General features: G+C 44.6%; 1 protein-coding gene across 7 annotated transcripts in view; it reads left to right on the forward strand.

The window, feature by feature from the left end:
* The window catches only part of lyst (lysosomal trafficking regulator), a 397,928-nt gene that overhangs the window by 95,357 nt on the left and 283,861 nt on the right, over positions 1-18,710 (forward strand). For all 7 annotated transcript variants that reach the window (XM_038800534.1, XM_038800541.1, XM_038800536.1 and 4 more), the window contains exon 3: positions 14,051-14,246. In XM_038800534.1, the coding sequence (XP_038656462.1) occupies positions 14,051-14,246 (196 nt within the window). The remainder of the gene's footprint in view (positions 1-14,050; positions 14,247-18,710) is intronic.

An 18,710-nucleotide genomic window follows, 5' to 3' on the forward strand; every position in this document is an offset into this window, starting at 1 on the left:
AAAAACTTTATGAGGCGGACCCGGAAGGAGAGGAGGGGGACATGGGGTGTTTTCTGGACAAGCTGGAATTTCCCCAGGTGGAGGAAGCAAAGAGGCAGGCTTTGGAGGAGCCCCTGGGGCTGAGGGAGGTGCTGTGTAGTATCAGGGGTATGAAGTCGGGGAGGCCCCTGGGCCGGATGGGTACCCGGCGGAATTTTATAAGGAATTTGCGACGGACCTGGCGCCACGTCTATTTGGGGCGTTTAATGAAGCACTGGAGAAGGTGTTGTTGCCGGAGACGATGATGCAGGCAGTAATCACACCAATTCTGAAAAAGGGAAAGAACCTGGAGGAATGTGGGTCGTATCGGCCCATATCACTATTGAACACGGATGTGAAAGTATTGGCTAAGTTGGCGGGAGGATGGAGGAGTGTGTCCCCGGGGTGAGGGCAGAATATCAAACCGGCTTCATGAAGGGCAGGCAGCTCGTGAGTAATATAAGACGGCTGTTGTATGTGGTGATGAATCTGTCGGGGGCTGTGGTACTGGAGGTGGTGGTGTCCACGGACGCGGAGAAGGCATTTGATCGGGTGGAGTGGCGGTACTTGTTCGAGGATTTGGGCAGGTTTGGGTTTGGGCCGAGATTTGTGGCATGGGTGCGGTTGCTGTATGTGGCACCAAGGGCGAGGGTGAGGACGAATGATATGAGCTCACAAAGCTTTGACTTACACAGAGGTACAAGGCAGGGGTTCCCGCTGTCACCGCTGCTGTTTGTGCTGACCATAGAGCCATTGACGATGGCTCTCGGGGTCGGCGGAGTGGCGGGGGTTATGAGGGGGTAGAGGGAGCATCGGGTGTCACTCTATGCTGATAGAACCATAGAATTTACAGTGCAGAAGGAGGCCATTCGGCCCATCGAGTCTGCACCGGCTCCTGGAAAGAGCACCCTACCCAAGGTTAACACCTCCACCCTATCCCCATAATCCAGTCACACCACCCAACACTAAGGGCAATTTTGGACACTAAGGGCAATTTATCATAGCCAATCCACCTAATCGGCACATCTTTGGACTGTGGGAGGAAACCGGAGCACCCGGAGGAAACCCACGCACACACGGGGAGGATGTGCAGACTCCGCACAGACAGTGACCCAAGCCGGAATCGAACCTGGGACCCTGGAGCTGTGAAGCGATTGTGCTATCCACAATGCTTCCGTGCTGCCCTACCGTGATGACCTCTTGCTGTATGTTTTGGATCCGTTGGAGAGTATTTGAAGGATTATGTGCCACTGGGGGGGATTGGAGGGTTCTCAGGGTACAAGCTGAATGTAGGGAAAAGCGAGGTATTCCCAGTGAATGAACTGGGACAGCGGGCTAATTTAGGGGGGGCATGCCATATAAGGTAGAGAAGGATAGGTTTAGGTATTTGGGGATTCAGGTAGCGAGGGAATGGGAGGGGCTCCATAAGTGGAAGTTAATGATGCTGGTGCAGGGGACTAGGGAGGATTTAAGAGGTGGGATATACTGCATTTAACGCTGGCAGAGAGGGTCCAAGTGGTGAAAATGAATATTCTGCAGAGGCTCTTGTTATCTTTCAAGCTCTACCGATCTTTATACCAAAGACCTTTTTTCGGAAAGTGGACACGATCATTTCTGACTTTGTACGGGCGGGGAAGGTGGGGAGGACCCTGCTATAGAGGCAGAGGCAGCAATGGGGGGGGGGGGGGGGGGGGGGGGTTGGCATTGCCAAACTGGCTTCATTATTATTGGATGGCGAATGTGGACAAGGTGCGGCGGTGGTGGGAAGGGGTAGAGTGGGTTAGGATAGAGGAGGAATCTTGTAAGGGGTCTAGTTTGAGGGCTACGGTGACCGCAGCGCTGCCAATTGCTCCAAGTAGGTACTCAAGGAGCCCGGTGGTGCATCCAAAGTGAAGGTATGGAATCAGTTGAGGAGGCATTTGAGGGTGGAAGGGATGTCAGCGCTAACGCTGCTGTGCGAGAAACATAGGTTTGAGCTTGGGGGGGGGGGGGGGGGGGGGGGAGAGATGGATGGATGGTGTACACAGGGAGTGGAGGAAAGTGGGGTTCGTCAAGGTGAGGGATCTGTATTTGGAGGAAGGGTTCAGCAGTCTAGAGTAGCTAAGGGAGAGGGTAGAGCTGCCGAGGGGGAGTGAGTTGAGGTATTTGCAGGTTAGGGACTTTACTTGAAAGGTCTGGAGGGGGGTTCCCTAGGTTGCCGGGATACACACTGCTGGAGCGACTGCTGCTCCCGGATGTGGAAGGGGAGGGAAGAATTGGAGATATATACAACTGGCTGGGGGAGCAGGAAGGTGAGCAGGTGGTGAAGGTCAAGGAGAAATAGAAAGCGGAGTTGGGAGGGGAAATCAATTGGGGAGCATGGATTGAGGAACTGCGTAGCGTAAACGGGACCTTCTGATGCGCAAGGATGAGCATGATACAGTTTAAGGTGGTGCATGGGGTGCATATGGCTCGGGCGAGAATAAGTGGGTTCTTTCAGGTGGTAGCAGATGAGTGTGAGAGGTGTGGGCGGGGGCCAGTGAATCACGCGCACATGTTTTGGGGTTGCGAAAAATTGGGAAGATTCTGGGCAGGAATGTTTGCAGTCTTAGCCAGGATAGTGGACCAGAAGGTGGACCCGGACCCCTTGGTGGCGATATTTGGGGTCTCCGAGAAGCCGGAGATTATGGAGAGGTGGAAGGCCGATGTCTTGGTCTTCACCTTTCTGATTGCACGGTGGCGAGTTTTGCTAGAGTGATGGTCGGCATTGCTAACTTGGTTGGGTGATATGTACCACTTCCTGCAATTAGAGAAGGTAAAGTATGAGTTAAAGGGCTCTTCAGGGGGGGTTTGAGGAAAGGTGGGAGATGTTTGTGACCATGTTTGAGGGACTGTTCGTCGCTGGGGAGGGGGGGTGAAAAAGAAGAAAAATCTGTACAGACTGTATAGTTGATTGTTGGGAAGTATGTTTCCCGGGGTGTTTGTTCGTTGTAACCTGTTTTGATACATGTTTGCAATAAAATACATTTAAAAAATATATATATTTCTCTTCTACTGACTGCTAAATGTGGCTTCAGCAATGAAAGCCTTATGTCTTCTAAGAAGCACTTCTACTGGTATTCTGCTGATATTAGTGTGTAAATGTATTGTAATAGGTAGAAAGAAATCTTGATAGTCTGTAATCCAATGAAAACTGATGCGTCTTCAGATTTGTTTCTAACATTTGCTTTACGAGAGCATATTTAATGAATTTACTGCGTGCTCTACTGCAAGCAGGAACTTAAGTGTATTTTACCCCATTCATTCTCTTGGATTGTGCAAACTCTCCTGAACAGAAGCCTGACAGAAGTCTGTTGTCAGGCACAATTTCCTCTGGGAACTCATAGCAGCAAACAAACTATGCAAACTATCTGAGATTTGCTAGTTGTTCTTCGAATCATCTGGAACCCATCAACCTACTTTAGCCATTACTCCTCCATAAGGGGAAACATCTTCTCAGCATTCACCCTGTCAAGACCCCTCAGGATCTTGTATGTTTCAATAAGATCACCTATCATTCTTCTGAACTCCAATGCGTACAGGCACAACCGTTTCAACCTCCTTATAACTAACTTCTTCATCCCAGGAATCAGTCGATTAAACCGTCTCTGAAAACTTCTAGTGCAATTATATATCCTTTCTTGTAAGAAGACCAAAACTGTACACAGTACTATACTTGTGGTCCAATCAAGGCCCTGTGCAGATATAGCAACATTTTCTATTTTTATACTCCGTTCTGTTTGCAATTGATGTCAACTTTTCATTTTTCACCCTAATCACTTGATTGCTTGTATACTAACTTTGTGATTCATATGGCAGGACCACTGTACCACTGAACTCTGTAATCTCCATTTAAATAATACTCTGCTTTTCTATTCTTCCTACCAAAGTATAAAACTTCGTATTTTCCCACATTATACTCCATATACTAAATTTTTGTCCACTCGCACAACCCATCTAAATCCCTTTGTGGGGTGCCCTCTTGACAGCATACTTTTCAACCTTTCTTTCATTGTGTCAGCAGAAAACCTAGCTAGCATATTTTTGGTCCCTTCATCCAAGTCTTCTCTACTGTTACAGCATTATACTCCCTGTGCTTCACCCTATGTCTATGTATTTACTTTGTGTATTTATCGTATGCCCTGGGCAGGATTTACCGTTCCCCAACGGCAATATCGTAAGCAGTGATCAGGCGAAGAATCCCTTCCGACTTGGAAATCGGGGCCGCCACTGTTTGAAGCCATGTGATGGCGTCATCGTGTCACGTGCTGCATGCCATTGGAACTGTGTTGGCATGTCACCTGAAGGCCCTCCCCTGATGCTCTGCCCCCGATGGGTCGAGTTTCCGACCACCCGGGGGACGTGTGGTCTCAGAGGTCGGGAACCCGGCGTGGTGGCTGCGGACTGTGTCCAGTGGCGCCAGTCTTCTGGGCACCATGCTGCTGGCCAGGGCGGCTTCTGTGAGTGCTGGGGGAGGCTGGTGGGGTGTGGTCAGTGGAGCACTATTTGGCAGGTCGGGTCTGCGCACGGCCGGCACCATGTTACACGACGCGACCACTGTAGGTTGTTGCTGTGCGCATGTGCGGCCACGAACCCGGCCATTTTCCAGCCATTTATATCGTGGGAGCTGGGAGTTTTACTCGGTGCGGCTGCTAGCCCCTTACTGGTCGCAAGATCGGTGAGGGTTCAGCGCTGATTTTGGCGTTGTAAAACACCACAGTTCCCACGCCGGCATTGGCACTTAGCCTGAAAAGCGGTGAATCCAGCCCCCTATGTATTTCATGTATGGAACAATCTGCCTGGACTGTATGCAGAACAATACCTTTCAGTCTATTTCAATACATGTGACAATAAATCTAAATGCTAATTGCTGACAGTTTACTGTTGTCTGTTTTCCTTTGAATCAATATTTATAGAAAAAAGTTAATACAACTATTATCATTATCTTCTGTCAGCTTGGTTCTTTGGGAGGTAATTCAACCTCTTGGGTTCGCGAGTTCAAGCCCACTGCAAACTTGAGCATACAAGTTCACTGAAACATAAGCATTAAATGTTGCCAGGAAGTCTTGAGAAGTTCGCTTTTTTTTTCACTAGTGTTGTGAAACTTAAAGGGTCATTCGATAGATATATTCTTGGTTCTGAAGGGTTGTGGTTGGGTTAATCATTTCTCTCTTGGTGGTCTGGTGGTCTGAGAAGGGCACAAATTTTAACATTATTCAGAATTATTAAAGGGGAAATTAGAATGCATTTCTTTACAGAGTGGCAAAAATGTGGAATTTTCTGCCTCATCCCATACGTGATATAGGGGTCATTATAAAAAAGAATTAGCTGCTTGTAAGAGGAAGCGTGACAAAAATGAACAAGTTTTCTCTGGTTGTAGTTTTAAATACAGCCATTGGTCATTATGAGTCTTTTAAAAGAAAAACCTGTCCCATGTTTAGTGTGACACACAAATTTTGAGATGAAATGGTTGCCTGTAAAATGAGGAACTGAGCTAAGTAAATATAGACTTTCTTTTGCATCTGTATCTGTGGAACAGTTAGTTTCATTTTTGAACATGGTTGTGTTCCTCAAATCCAAGAGGACCTGGAGCTGATTCTACAATAACGAAGATACGGAAACTTTTTTTATTTTCGGAGTTGGAACTTCTGAAAAATAGTTGAGACTTGCATGGCTCCCCAGTGGTAAGACATAGTCAAAGAAAAGAAACACTGCTTAGATCAGTTACTTAAAAAGAACAGCTGAACATTTTGTTTGCAATTTTTATTTCTTTCCTATTGATGACCTATTGGAATCATTTCTGTTTAAATAAATATTCATTTCATTATTTAGTTAAATTTACTTAATCCTTTAAACCAAAAATGATGTTAGTTGTCGCAATATTCCATCCCATTATGAAAGGTAGGAGAGAGTTTAAGTATAGGTTGGACAGGTTAGGCTACAGGTTAGAGTAAGACGCAACTTCATAGACCTGATTTCATAGAACATACAGTGCAGAATGAGGTCATTCGGCCCATCGAGTCTGCACCGACCCACTTAAGCCCTCACTTCCACCCCATCCCCGCAACCCAACAACCACTCCTAACCCCCGAGGTCACTAAGGTCATTTTAGCATGGCCAATCCACCTACCTGCATGTCTTTGGACTGTGGGAGGAAACCAGAGGCACCCGGAGGAAACCCACGCAGACACGGGGAGAATGTGCAGACTCCACACAGACAGTGACCCAGCGGGGAGTCGAACCTGGGACCCTGGCGCTGTGAAGCCACAGTGCTATCCACTTGTGTTACCGTGCTGCACTAATGTGTTTGAAGATCCTGAGGGGTCTTGACAGGGTGGATGTGGAGAGCATGTTTCCTCTTGTGGGAGATTCTAGAAGACTGGTCACTTTAAAAATTAGGGGTTGCCCTTTTAAAACGGAGATGAGGAGACTTGCACAGGTTTCTCAGGTTGGAGAAAATCAAATTTGCGCTAAGGGGGTCGGAGGAGGCTGTTTAGGTACCATAGAGGCTGTTCATGGCTATATTTGAGGAGCTGTTTGTCACGGGAGGTAGGGGGAGAAGGGGGGAATAAATGGGGAAAAAAATGTACAAAGTATATACTCTATTGGAGATTAAGTTGATGGGGCATTAATTGCTGGATTGGCATTTTCCTTTTATTCTTTCATGGGATGCGAGCATTGCTGGCAAGGCCAGCATTTGTCCATTCCCTAATTGCCCTTGAGAAGGCAGTGGTGAGTAACCTCCTTGCACTGCTGCAGTCTATCTGGTGCAGGTACACCAACAGTGCAATTAGGAAAGCAGTTCCACGTTTTTGGCACAAGAATAATGAAGGATTGGTAATGTTGGGTGGTGTAATTGTATTGTTGCTGGACTAGTAATCTAGAGATTCAGCGTAATGTTCTGGGACCCGGGTTCGAATCTCACCACGGCAGGTGGTGTACTTTGAATCCAATAAAAATTTTGGATTTAAAAGTCTAATAACCATGAAACTATTGCCGATTGTCTGGTTCACTGATATCCTTTCGGAGAAGCAAATCTGCCATCCTTACCTCGTCTGGCATGCCTGTGACTCCCAATATGGTTAACTCATAAATGCTCTCTAAATTGGCCTAGCAAGCTACTCTGAAATGTCGTCCTCACTGACTTGATCAACACACTATTCACAACATTAAACATTTAGTCCCTGCACCATCAGTACACTTCGGTACATGTGACAATAAATCAAATCAAATCAAAATTTGCTACCTTTGCGCTGTTGCTTCACAGCGCCAGGGTCCTGGGTTCGATTCCAGCTTGGATCACTGTCTGCGTAGTTTGCCCGTTCTCTCTGCATCTGCGTGGGATTCCTCCAGGCGCTCCAGTTTCCTCCCACAAGTCCCGAAAGACATGCTGTTGGGTGAATTGGACATTCTGAATTCCACCTCTGTGTATCCGAACAGACGTCAGAGTGTGGCGACCAAGGGATTTTCATAGTAACTTCATTGCAGTGTTAATGTAAGCCTACTTGTGACAGTAATAAAGATTATTATTCTAGATGGCAGCAGTCATGGGTTTGCAGGTGCTGCCTCAACTCCTGCAATGCTTCTTGTAGATGGTACACATGCTGAAACTGTGTGTCGATGATGGAAGGAGTGAATGGGGTGCCAACCAGCAGTCTACTTTGTCTTGGATGGTGTCAAGCTTTGTGCGTGTTAGTGGAGCTGTGCTCATCATCCAAGTAGGTGGAGAGTACTGACTTGTGTCTCGTAGATGGTGGACAGACTGAGGAGTCTCTTGCTGCAGATTTCTGCAACTTCTGACCTGTTCTTGTAGCCGCAGTACTTATAAGACAGGTCCAGTTAAATTTCTGATCAAGGGTGAGCCTCCAAATTGATGGTAGTGGGGAATTCAGCAATTGTTGTACCGCTTAATGTCAAGGAGAGATGGTTAGATTCTGTATTGTTGGAGGTGGTCTTGGCCTCGCACTTGATGTAATGCAAATGACACTTGCCACTTATAAACCCAAGCCTAGATGTTGCCCAGGCCTTGCTGCATATGGACGGGAACTACATTTGCATTTGAGAATTTGCAGATAATATTGAACATTGCGTAATCATCAAACACCAAAAGCATTTTTGCGCAGCAAATGGTTAGGATCTGGAATGCAGTGCCAGAGAGTTTGTTGGGAGCAGATTCAGTTGTGGCTTTCAAAAGAGAATTGGATACTATCTGAAGAGAAAAAAAAACAGGACTGTAGAACAGGACCAGCTGAGTTACTCTTGCAGGGAGCAAGGACAGACACAAGTTTTGCAGTCATGTCAGGAGCAGAGAACCCTTCAGTACTACAAGCAGGGATGTTGTCAAGGCTCAGTTACTTTACCTGACCAGTGTCTTTAGCTGTTTCTTGATATCAAATGGAGTGAAATTGAATTGACTGAAGATTGGCATCTATGATGGTTGGGACCACAAGAAGAAGCTGAGATTTTTCTGCCTTGCCTTTTGCGCTGATGTGCTGGACTTTCACATCATTGAGGATTGATGTTTTTGGAACAGCCTCCTCTGGTTCGTTTTTTAATTGTCCCCACCATTCACAACTGGATGTAGCTCTATTATCAGTACTATTTCAAGGGGTATTCAACATGGAGGAGTACTGGTTCAAAAGCTGAGGGAGGGTGGTAGGTAATCAGATTTTCTTGCCCATGCTTGGTCTGATACCATGAGACTTTGTAGGGCTCAAATCCATGTTGAAGCCCTACCCTCCTGACTGTATACCACTGTGCTGTCATCTCTCATGAAATGAAAAATGAAATGAAAATTGCTTATTGTCACAAGTAGGTTTCAAATGAAGTTACTGTGAAAAGCCCGTAGTCGCCACATTCTGGCGCCTGTTCGGGGAGGCTGGTACGGGAATTGAACCGTTCTGCTGGCCTGCCTGGGTCTGCTTTCAAAGCCAGCGATTTAGCCCTGTGCTAAACCATCCCCGTACTAACCCGAAGACCATGCGTCTTCGCTGACAGGATGTACCAGAGTGATGATGGAGGAGTCTGGGAAAATTGTTGTATGGTGTGATTCAGTGACTACGACAATGTCAGGTTGTTGCTTGACTCTTCCGTTGGACAGCTTGCCCATTTTGGCACAAGTCCACCAATGTTAATGTGCAGGGCTTTGCAGGGTAGGCTAGGCCAAAGCAACATTCACTATACTTCAGTAATACTTTTTTTGTTGTAAAGTGAGCTTTATGTCTACAAAGGTGCTGTACTGATGTGATGATGTGGAGATGCCGGCGTTGGACTGGGGTGAGCACAGTAAGAAGTCTTACAACACCAGGTTAAAGTCCAACAGGTTTGTTTCAAACACGAGCTTTCGGAGCACGGCTCCTTCTTCACCTGAAGAAGGAGCCGTGCTCCGAAAGCTCGTGTTTGAAACAAACCTGTTGGACTTTAACCTGGTGTTGTAAGACTTCTTACTGTACTGATGTGAGTCTTTCTTATTGAAGCTTGCTATGTGAAATTGCACCATTCCGCTTTGCTTTTCCCTCTTTAGTTGGTTGAAGAATCTAGTTAAAGCATTGGATGTCTAAAATTGACCATCCTATTGCGTAGACTTAAAAATAAAAGTCATCCTTTTAATATAATGTTCATTGAGGACTCTGTACAATAGCCCCAATCCTCTCTCTGCAGCCCAACGCTTGAAACAGCAAATTACACGTGGGTATTTCTCTTTTGCAGATTGTCCAGTATTGTTAATGACTTAAACAAAATTAGAGAATCTTCCGTTTATGTCTAAACAATTGCTCTCCGGATGAAAAGAGCCTCCTAGCTTTCATGTTGACGGGCTAGAAAGAACCTACAACATTAAATGCCGCCAGCATGAATGTTTTTGTTTCCATTTAATGATCCCAGCATTTCAACTTTAAGATCCTGCCTGGGAAGATGTTTGAACTGTTGTTTCTTATCCTTGAGCTACCGTTATTCATTGGTGCCTCAGGATTAAATTCTATGTTTGCTTTGAAAGTTTTGAGTGATTGTCAGTTTGAAATTTTGATAGCTCTAGAAATCTAAGTGGAATATCAAGAAGGCAGATCTATTTAAGAGATATTATTAGATCCTAACAAACTTCCACCTGATGTCATTTTTCAGATTGTCCTCCATTCCATCTGCTCCTGCTGCTTTCAAGCAGACATGAAATGTTTTTTCTGCCTAGTAAGCCTATTCACTTATTTTGGTCAGTTCCTGTTAAAGCAATGCCACATCCTGTTTTGCCTTATCTATTTTGATTTATACAATTTTTGACATTTCTAAGAGAACCTGATTCCACCTAGCTACTGTTGCTGCAAAGTGCTTCTTGGTTCAATTGAGACTTTTAACAATCCCCTACATCCCTCCCATGTTTTAATCTTTGCTAAAGTTTCAGAATTTGCAGGGAGATTTTGTCAGGAAATTTTCGATTACTGACTATTCAATTCCAACTTTCATGGGTCATGTTTTACGACTGTGGTTGAGAATCATCAGATCTTCACCAATTTACCACCTTTACAATGCTATCATCTGACTTTGGTGCAATTTCTCTCTTGTTAATTCTCAAATCTGCTATTTCCACCCCTTCAATTTCTTTCCTTTTCCCTTGCCTTGAAAAGCTTGGTTGAAGGAGAAAAGTGAGGTAGAGAGATAGAAGTATGGGAAGGGTACTCTAGAACTTGGGGTCTAGACACCTGAGAGCACGGCCTTCAGTGTTGGAGCAATTAAAATTATGAATGCATAAAACTCAGAAGGTGAGGAGTGCAGATATCTGAGGGTGTGCAGCTGGAAGCGATAAAAGAGGAAGGGAGGACTGAGGCCATGAGATATTTGGAAACAAGGGTGAAAATGTTAAATTTAGACATTGCTTGAGCGAGGGCCAGTGTAGATCAGGGAGGTGATAGTGGAAGGTGACTTGCTGCGCGTGTTAAGACATGGGCAATACAGCTTTGGATAACCACAAGCTTACAGAGGGTAACATGTGGAGAGCAGCCAGGAATGTGATGGAACATTTGAGTCTAGAAGTAATGACGGCATGAATGAATGTTTGAGCAGCAGTTTAGCTGAAGTAGGGTTGAAATCTGGCGACGTTTAGAGGTGGAAATAGGCATTCTTAGTGATGGCATGAAAATGAGGTTAGAACCTACTTTCAAGATCAAATATGCCACCAAGGCTACGAACAGACTAGTTTAATTTCAGACTTTTTACTGAGAGGGATGGAGTTGGTAGCCAGGGAATGGATCTTGGAACCAGGATGCAAAACAATGGTATTAGGCCCAATATTTAATTGGAAGGATTTTCTGCTCACAGTATTGGAGGTTGGATAAGCAATCTGATATTATAACAATAGTGGAGGAGTGGAGGGCATTGATGATGAGATAGAGCTGGGTGTTGTCAGCATGCATGTAAAAACTAACACCATACTTTCAAGTGATGGTGCCAAGGAGTAATATATAGATGAGAAATAGAAGGGACACCAGCTGTAAAAGTCTGTTTTACAAAGCATCTGCGTTCTGTCAAACTCATTGTTTGCTGTCTCGGTAATTAATGGGGCATGTTGAGATACATGGGTAGTATGAACTCCCATTCCCATAAATGTCAAATGAAGGTGAGATCGTGGTCAGTTGTACAACCCCCACATTTGACAACTTGTTGATTGCTCACAGCTCACTCTCTGGGATCACCCCTGATGAATGCTAAAGTGCTGAGATGCCTTTGGAATCATTTTATCGTATGAATCAGCATGATTGAGAGGATTTAGAGCTGATGATTGTATTGCTGCAGAATTGAATTACCGATTTGCTGTGTGATTAGTGACACCTGCCAGTAGCTGATTAGCACTGTTTGAGATACTGGCCGGAATTCCTCGGTCATTGCGATTCACTTTTCTCGTGGGCAACGCATGCCCCGCCAGCGGGTTTCGCTATGGCATGGGGTGGTTACAATGGGAAATCCCGTTGACAGGCGGCAGAAAGATAGAATCCCGCTGCCAGCAAATGGTGCACCGCTGAGAAACACGTGGCTGGGGTACCGGAGAATCTCGCCTACTGCATATTCATTTTCAACTGGACAACACATTAATTCTATTTTAGTTTAAAAAATTGAGTTCACTACAGATTGGAAGACAGAGGATTAGAATTTTATATGCAATCAAATTGTTCGAAATGCACAATAAGCAATATTTTAGATCTGTACACAGATCTAAGATTGCAGGAGTTGCGGATAGTGATAAAGATTGTCAGACAATACAACAAGATAAAGATAGGCTGCAAAATTGGGAAGAGAAATGGCAGAGGGAATTTAACCCGGACAAATGTGAGGTGATGCATTTTGGTAGGCCCAATTCGGGTGGGAGCTATAAAATAAATGACAGAACCATCAGGAGCATAGAGACACAAAGAGATCTGGGCGTGCAGGTCCACAGATCCTTAAAAGTAGCAGCACAGGTAGAAATGGTGGTAAAGAAAGCATATGCTTACCTTCATAGGATAGGGTATTGAGTATAAAAGCTCAAAACTTATGTTATAGTATAGAACGTTGGATAGGCCAAATTTGGAATACTGTGTCCAATTCTGGTCACCACACTACCAGAAGGACGTGGAGGCTTTGGAGAGTACACAAAAAAGGTTTTCTAGGATGTTGCCTGGTATGGAGGGTATTAGCCATGAGGAGAGATTGAATAAACTGGGATTGTTCTCCCTAGAGAGATGGAGGCTGAGGGCGACCTGATAGAAGTTTATAAAATTATTAGGGGTATAGACAGGGTGAACAGTTGGAGGCTTTTTCCCAGGGCGGAATTGAAAATTACAAGGAGGCACAAGTTCAAAGTGAGGGGTATAGGTTCAGTGGAGATGTGCAGGGGAAGCTTTTTTACACAGAGGGTGGTGGCGGCCTGGAATGCACTGCCAAGGGGCTGATTTAGCACACTGGGCTAAATAGCTGGCTTGTAATGCAGAACAAGGCATCAGTGCGGGTTCAATTCCCGTACCATCCTCCCCGAACAGGCGCCGAATGCGACTAGGGGCTTTTCACAGTAACTGCACTGAAGTCTACTTGTGACAATAAGCAATTATTATGTTATTATTAAGTGAGGTGGTTGAGGCAGATACGTTAGCGACCTTTAAGACTTCTCTAGATAGGCACATGAACAGACGGAGTACGGAATGATACAGGCGGTTGGTCTAGATAGGACACGTGATCGGCGCAGGCTTGGAGGGCTGAAGCGCCTGTTTCTCAGCTGTATTATGCATTGTTCTCTTTGTTTAGTTTGCTGATGATTGGAGGTATATAATATAAAATAGGTTTTAACTTTTTTTTTTAGAACAGACAAGCTGACACTACTTTGGCAGAATCATGTCCAGTATAGAACATTGTAGAGAAGGGGAGTCTACCTTTATTTGCTAAATGAATAATAAAGTGTAGATGAAACAGTGCATCACTGATGCAAGCATATGTGGTGCTTTTTTGCAATACAGATTGTCCATGTGATATCACATGATATCATGTGATTTTCGCATTTCTGAGCCTGAAGCATAGCTTTTTCTTCATATCATTGTGGTTCAGGGTGGGGAATTTCAATAATTCGTTCTGAATAAAAGCTTACAGGATCTGTGTCAAAGCTTAAAGCTGTAGCTATCAACAGTGAAACAAGACGGCTGAATAATGTGAAAGATAAAATGTTTAACTCTGACAATATTTTATGTTCTGAAAGTAGTTCTTGTATGATAGTAGAATTCTATGGAAAAATAGGGGTGAGTTCGAACTCACTTTTAGTATGTAATTTCAATGAAATTTGTACTTGATCTGGACTCTGAAGTTTAATTTATTTTGATGCAATGGGGCTTGAAAGGCAGACATCAATCATCTTTTAGTTGAGTTCAGAGTTGAAGCCTTAAATTTTGTAATAATTACAGGAAGAAAACCTTTCAAATACAGAGCAAAGAAACCAGAATTACACAAGGAGATTGTAATGTAATATTTATGTAATGTTCTGAACAGCATTTTTATCTTTCCACAGCTCGGACATGAGCAGTGCCTGTAACACATTGGCACGGGAATTCCTGACAGATGTGCATCAGCTTTGCAATGCCGTGGTTCAGAGGCCTGAAGGCAAAGAGGAGGAGGACGAAAGTCACATGGTCGCACTGGGAGAATACCTAGTTCGAGGCCGAGGATACCTGCTACTCAGTACCTTGGATTCCATCATTGATCAGGTGCTGAATTGGATTTCTTCGTAGTAATGGCTGTGCCTCATGTTTACGTCTCAGCAATTTTCATTTCCAACCCAAACTTATAGAAGGTATTAAGTCAGACACAGGCGACTCTTTTCAGGTTCTTCAATGTTATTTAACATTTGGAGCATTTGAACAAACCTGTGCTGGCCTGATCAGCTCGAAAATATCTGAATATTTCTAATTGAATCTTACTCCAATAATGATTTTAAATTCACTAAGTTGCTGTTTTCCAGTTGATGCTCCTTTTGTGAATGGAAGTACTATATTGGATACCACCTCACCCCAAAGGTCACGAGTTAAAATTATGGCTCAATTCTTCTGATTTCTGGATAGTCAGAGACAGGATATACCCTGGAGGATGCACTACAGACCCCTTGGAAGTCGCAATGAATTGACTCCGTGGAAATTGCTTGGGACTTTTAACTGTGAGGAAACATTCTCCTGCTCCCTGGGAGTCTCTGTAAAAGCCTCCTAGTTAGAGTTTGAGACTTCGGACAGATCCAGTTTACTTACTTGAATAGATTTGCAGGACCCATCTCCTGACCACTTCCTGAATCCTCTCAACCCAATCTGACTAATCCCCATCACCTGAATTCGCCCCTCACCCCGAACTGCCTAGATATCAACCTGCCAACCCAATAAGACCCCCCCCCCCCAATTCATTTATCCACTTACTTCACCTATTCTACCCACTTCCTCTCCCATCCTACCCCCGTATTCCTCACCCACCTCACCTATCACTTACCTATCCACCCTACCTCCCCCATACCCATTTACCGTACCTACCCTTTACTCTCTTACCTTCTATCCATATCCTTTCAAAGAAGCTTTGGGATATTTGAACTCTGCTTACCAGAGTACGGCACTACATGCTGTATAAAGGGCATGGTTTCGACGTAGATTCCCTTTGCTTATATCCTTGCACTGATTGATTCTGCAGGATCCTTTTTTGGAAGATTTGCCCAGAAAAATCTGATGAAATGGGATTTTTTTTTGGTCCCATCAGGGGCGGGAATGGGGGTTTCTCCCCTGCTGACTTGCTATAGGGACTGATTGAGCACACAATCATAATTCAGGCAGTGTCCCAATACTAAATGGCATTGGTTTTGGGCAGTAAATGTTGGCAGCCCCGGCCACATACTATGAAAAATGTTTCAAAAGTGAAGATTATTCACAGATCCAAATAATGAGGGGTAGTTGGAACCAGGACAGTAACAAGCGTTGAAATTTGAATTACGAAAGGACATGTATATGATATTTGGGTTTCAAAAGGTTAGTCCAACAAGAGGGAATATGTATTTTGGGTGGATAATTGGATCTCATGCTCATGGAGAGAAAATAGGAGAATAATAATATTCAACGACTTCATCAGTACGTTGCGTTGGGAAGTGGAACCCTCCAAACTAAGACACAACCTAAAACAGATAGAAGCATCAACTGAAGAGTATCATTCATTTAAGATCTCCATGTTCAGCTTGGGATAAACTAAGACAACATTTTATTCTTTCTGACTAACTAAGTAAAGTAAGTAAGCAAAGTCATCATAATCCCAGATGATCATAGCTTATTTCCCCTTTGAGTGGTGCAGCTGACTGGTGATTTATTTTTTATTTTTTTATTTTAACTTTAGAGTATTCAATTTGTTTTTCCAATTCAGGGTCAATTTAGTGTGACAAATCCACCTAACCTGCACATTTTTGGGTTGTGGGGGCGAGACCCATGCAGACACGGTGAGAATGTGTAAACTCCACACAAACAGCGACCTGGGGATGGGATCGAACCCCGGTCCTCTGTGCTCTTGGCAGCAGTGCTAACCATTGCACCACCGTGCCACCCCTGACTGATGGTGATTTAACTTGAGGATCACCACACCTCAGGCTAGGGGCAAGGTTGAGAAGCTAGGGGCAAGGTTGAGAAGGCAAAGCCTTCATGAATAACCTCAGCCAGAAAGTGAATTGAACCCTGCTGTTGGCTTTGCTCTGCATCACAAACTAGCTGTCTAGCCAGACCTGATTAAACTACCCTTTAAATGGCTCCGTAAACACTAAGTTATTTTCCTCAATGAAACTCCGCTGCTGCTTGGGAACATGACACGCTGCTTCTGGTTGATACAAAATTCTAAACTAAAATGATTCTTCTTTGAAAAGTAGAATTGTCTTATAGAGAGCTAAAGGACAGAGAACCAAGTGAACCCCAAGCCTCAGGAGCCATAGACCTCAGTGAAAAAAATCAGCATCTGTATATGTGTGTATCTGGGTTATTGGTTGTCTCCTGCCCAAATTATAATATCTGAGCCGATGGAATTACAAATAATCAAGGGAAAAAGTAGGATGTAATGCGAGTACAATGAACTCTTTCAGGTTTGAGATATTTCGACACACTCTGGGTAGTGTAAAGCACTGCCTGACAGGCCAGGAAAGTCAAGCCCATCCGCATGTTCTGGTCTAAAATAAACACAGAAAATGCTGGAAAAACTCAGATGTGCCTGCATTTGTAGAGTGAGGAATAGAGTTAACCTTTCAAGTTATATGTTCTTGGCTAAACCTAGAAAAGAGTAGTAATAGATTTTGTCAGCTTTCCTTTCATAAAACTGTGTTCACTTGACGTAATTGTTGTCCAAGTGCCCTGTTACTATGCTCTTAATAGATTCTAGCAATTTCTGTAATGCTGAGGTCAGGCTCACTGGCCCATCTGTCCCTGTTTTCTCTCTCCCTGCTTTCTTGAACAGCAGGATTATGTTTGTAACCTTCTGATCAATGGGGAACATACTAGAATCTAGGAAACTCTGGAAGATCAAAACCAATGCATCCAATATTTTCGCAGCTCTCGCTTTTAAAATACTAGCATAGAGGACACCTGGTTTAGCAGCCATCACTGCTAAACACAGTAGTTCAAAGAGGCCCTTAGACCCATTGAGTCGGCATCGACGCATGAAAGGCCCTGACCTGCCCACCTAATCCCACTTGCCTTCACTTTGCCCATAGCCGTGAATGTTATAGTGTGCCAAATACTCATCAGGTACTTTTTAAAGGATGTGAGGCATCCGCCTCTACTACCCGCCCAGGCAGTGCTTTCCAGACGGTCAACACTCTCTTGGTAAAAAAGTTTTCCCTCAAATCCCCCTTAAATCTCCCACCCCTTACTTTGAACTTGTGTCCACTCTTAACTGACCCTTCAACTAAGGGGAGCAGCTCCTCCCTATCCACCCTGTCCATGCCCCTCATAACCGTGTACACCTCGATCATATCACCCCCAGTCTTCTCTGCTCCAGAGAATACAACCCAAGATTGATTGATTGATTTATTGTCACATGTACTCAAGTACAATGAAAGGAAATTTTCTGCGGCCAAAGGAACGTACACAGTAGACAAAAAGAATAACCGACAAAGTACATTAACAGATAGTGATTGATTACAATTCAGAACAAGGGCCAAACAAAGCAAATACATGAGCAAGAGCTGCATAGGGCATCATGAATAGTGTTCTTACACGGAACAGATCAGTTCGAGGGAGAGTCGTTGAGGAGTTTAGTAGCTGTGGGGAAGAAGCTGTTCCTGTGTCTGGATAAGCGGTTCTTCAGACTTCTGTATCCTCTACCTGATGGAAGGTCTGGAAGAGGGCAAAGCCTGGATGTGAGGGGTCACTGACAATGCTGTCTGCCTTCCTGAGGCAGCGGGAAGTGTGAACCGAATCAATGGCAGGGTGGCAAGCTTGTGTTATTCTTTGGGCTGAATTCACCACACTGCATTTTCTTGCGATCTTGGGCCGAGCAGTTGCCATACCAAGCTATGATGCAGCTGGATAGGATGCTCTCTATGGCACATCTGTAGAAGTTTGTGAGAGTTGATGCAGACATGCCAAATTTCTTTAGCTTCTGTAGGAGGTAGAGACGTTGTTGGGCTTTCTTGACTGTTGCATCAACATGAGTGGACCAGGACAGACATTGGCGTTGGTGACCCCCAGGAATTAAAGCTATTAACCATCTCCACTTTGGAGCCATTGATGTGGGGGTGGGGTTGAATGTTGCCACACAGACGTGTGTGTATAGGGAGTACAGTTGAGGACTGAGCACACATCCTTGCTGGGCCTTGGTGTTGAGGACTATTGTGGAGGAGGTGCTGCTACCTATCCTGATGGATTGCGGTCTGTTGGTAAGGAAGTCAATGACCCAGCTGCACAGGGAGCGGTCAAATCCAAGATTGCAGAGTTTGTTTATTAGTCTTGTCAGGATAATGGTGTTGAAGGTGGAGCTGTAGTCTATGAACAGCGGTCTGATGTAGGTGTCCTTGTGAAGGTTTTCGAGTGTTGATTATAGGGCCAGGTGGATAGCATCTGCTGTGAACCGGTTGCGGTGATAGGCCAACTGCAGTGGATCGAGACCGGCTGGAAGGTGTCTGTTGATCTGTCTCACGACTCGCCGCTGCTGACGTTCAATTTTTCTTG

The sequence above is a fragment of the Scyliorhinus canicula genome, chromosome 6 (assembly GCF_902713615.1).
Source record: "Scyliorhinus canicula chromosome 6, sScyCan1.1, whole genome shotgun sequence".
Classification (NCBI taxonomy): Eukaryota; Metazoa; Chordata; class Chondrichthyes; order Carcharhiniformes; family Scyliorhinidae; genus Scyliorhinus; species Scyliorhinus canicula.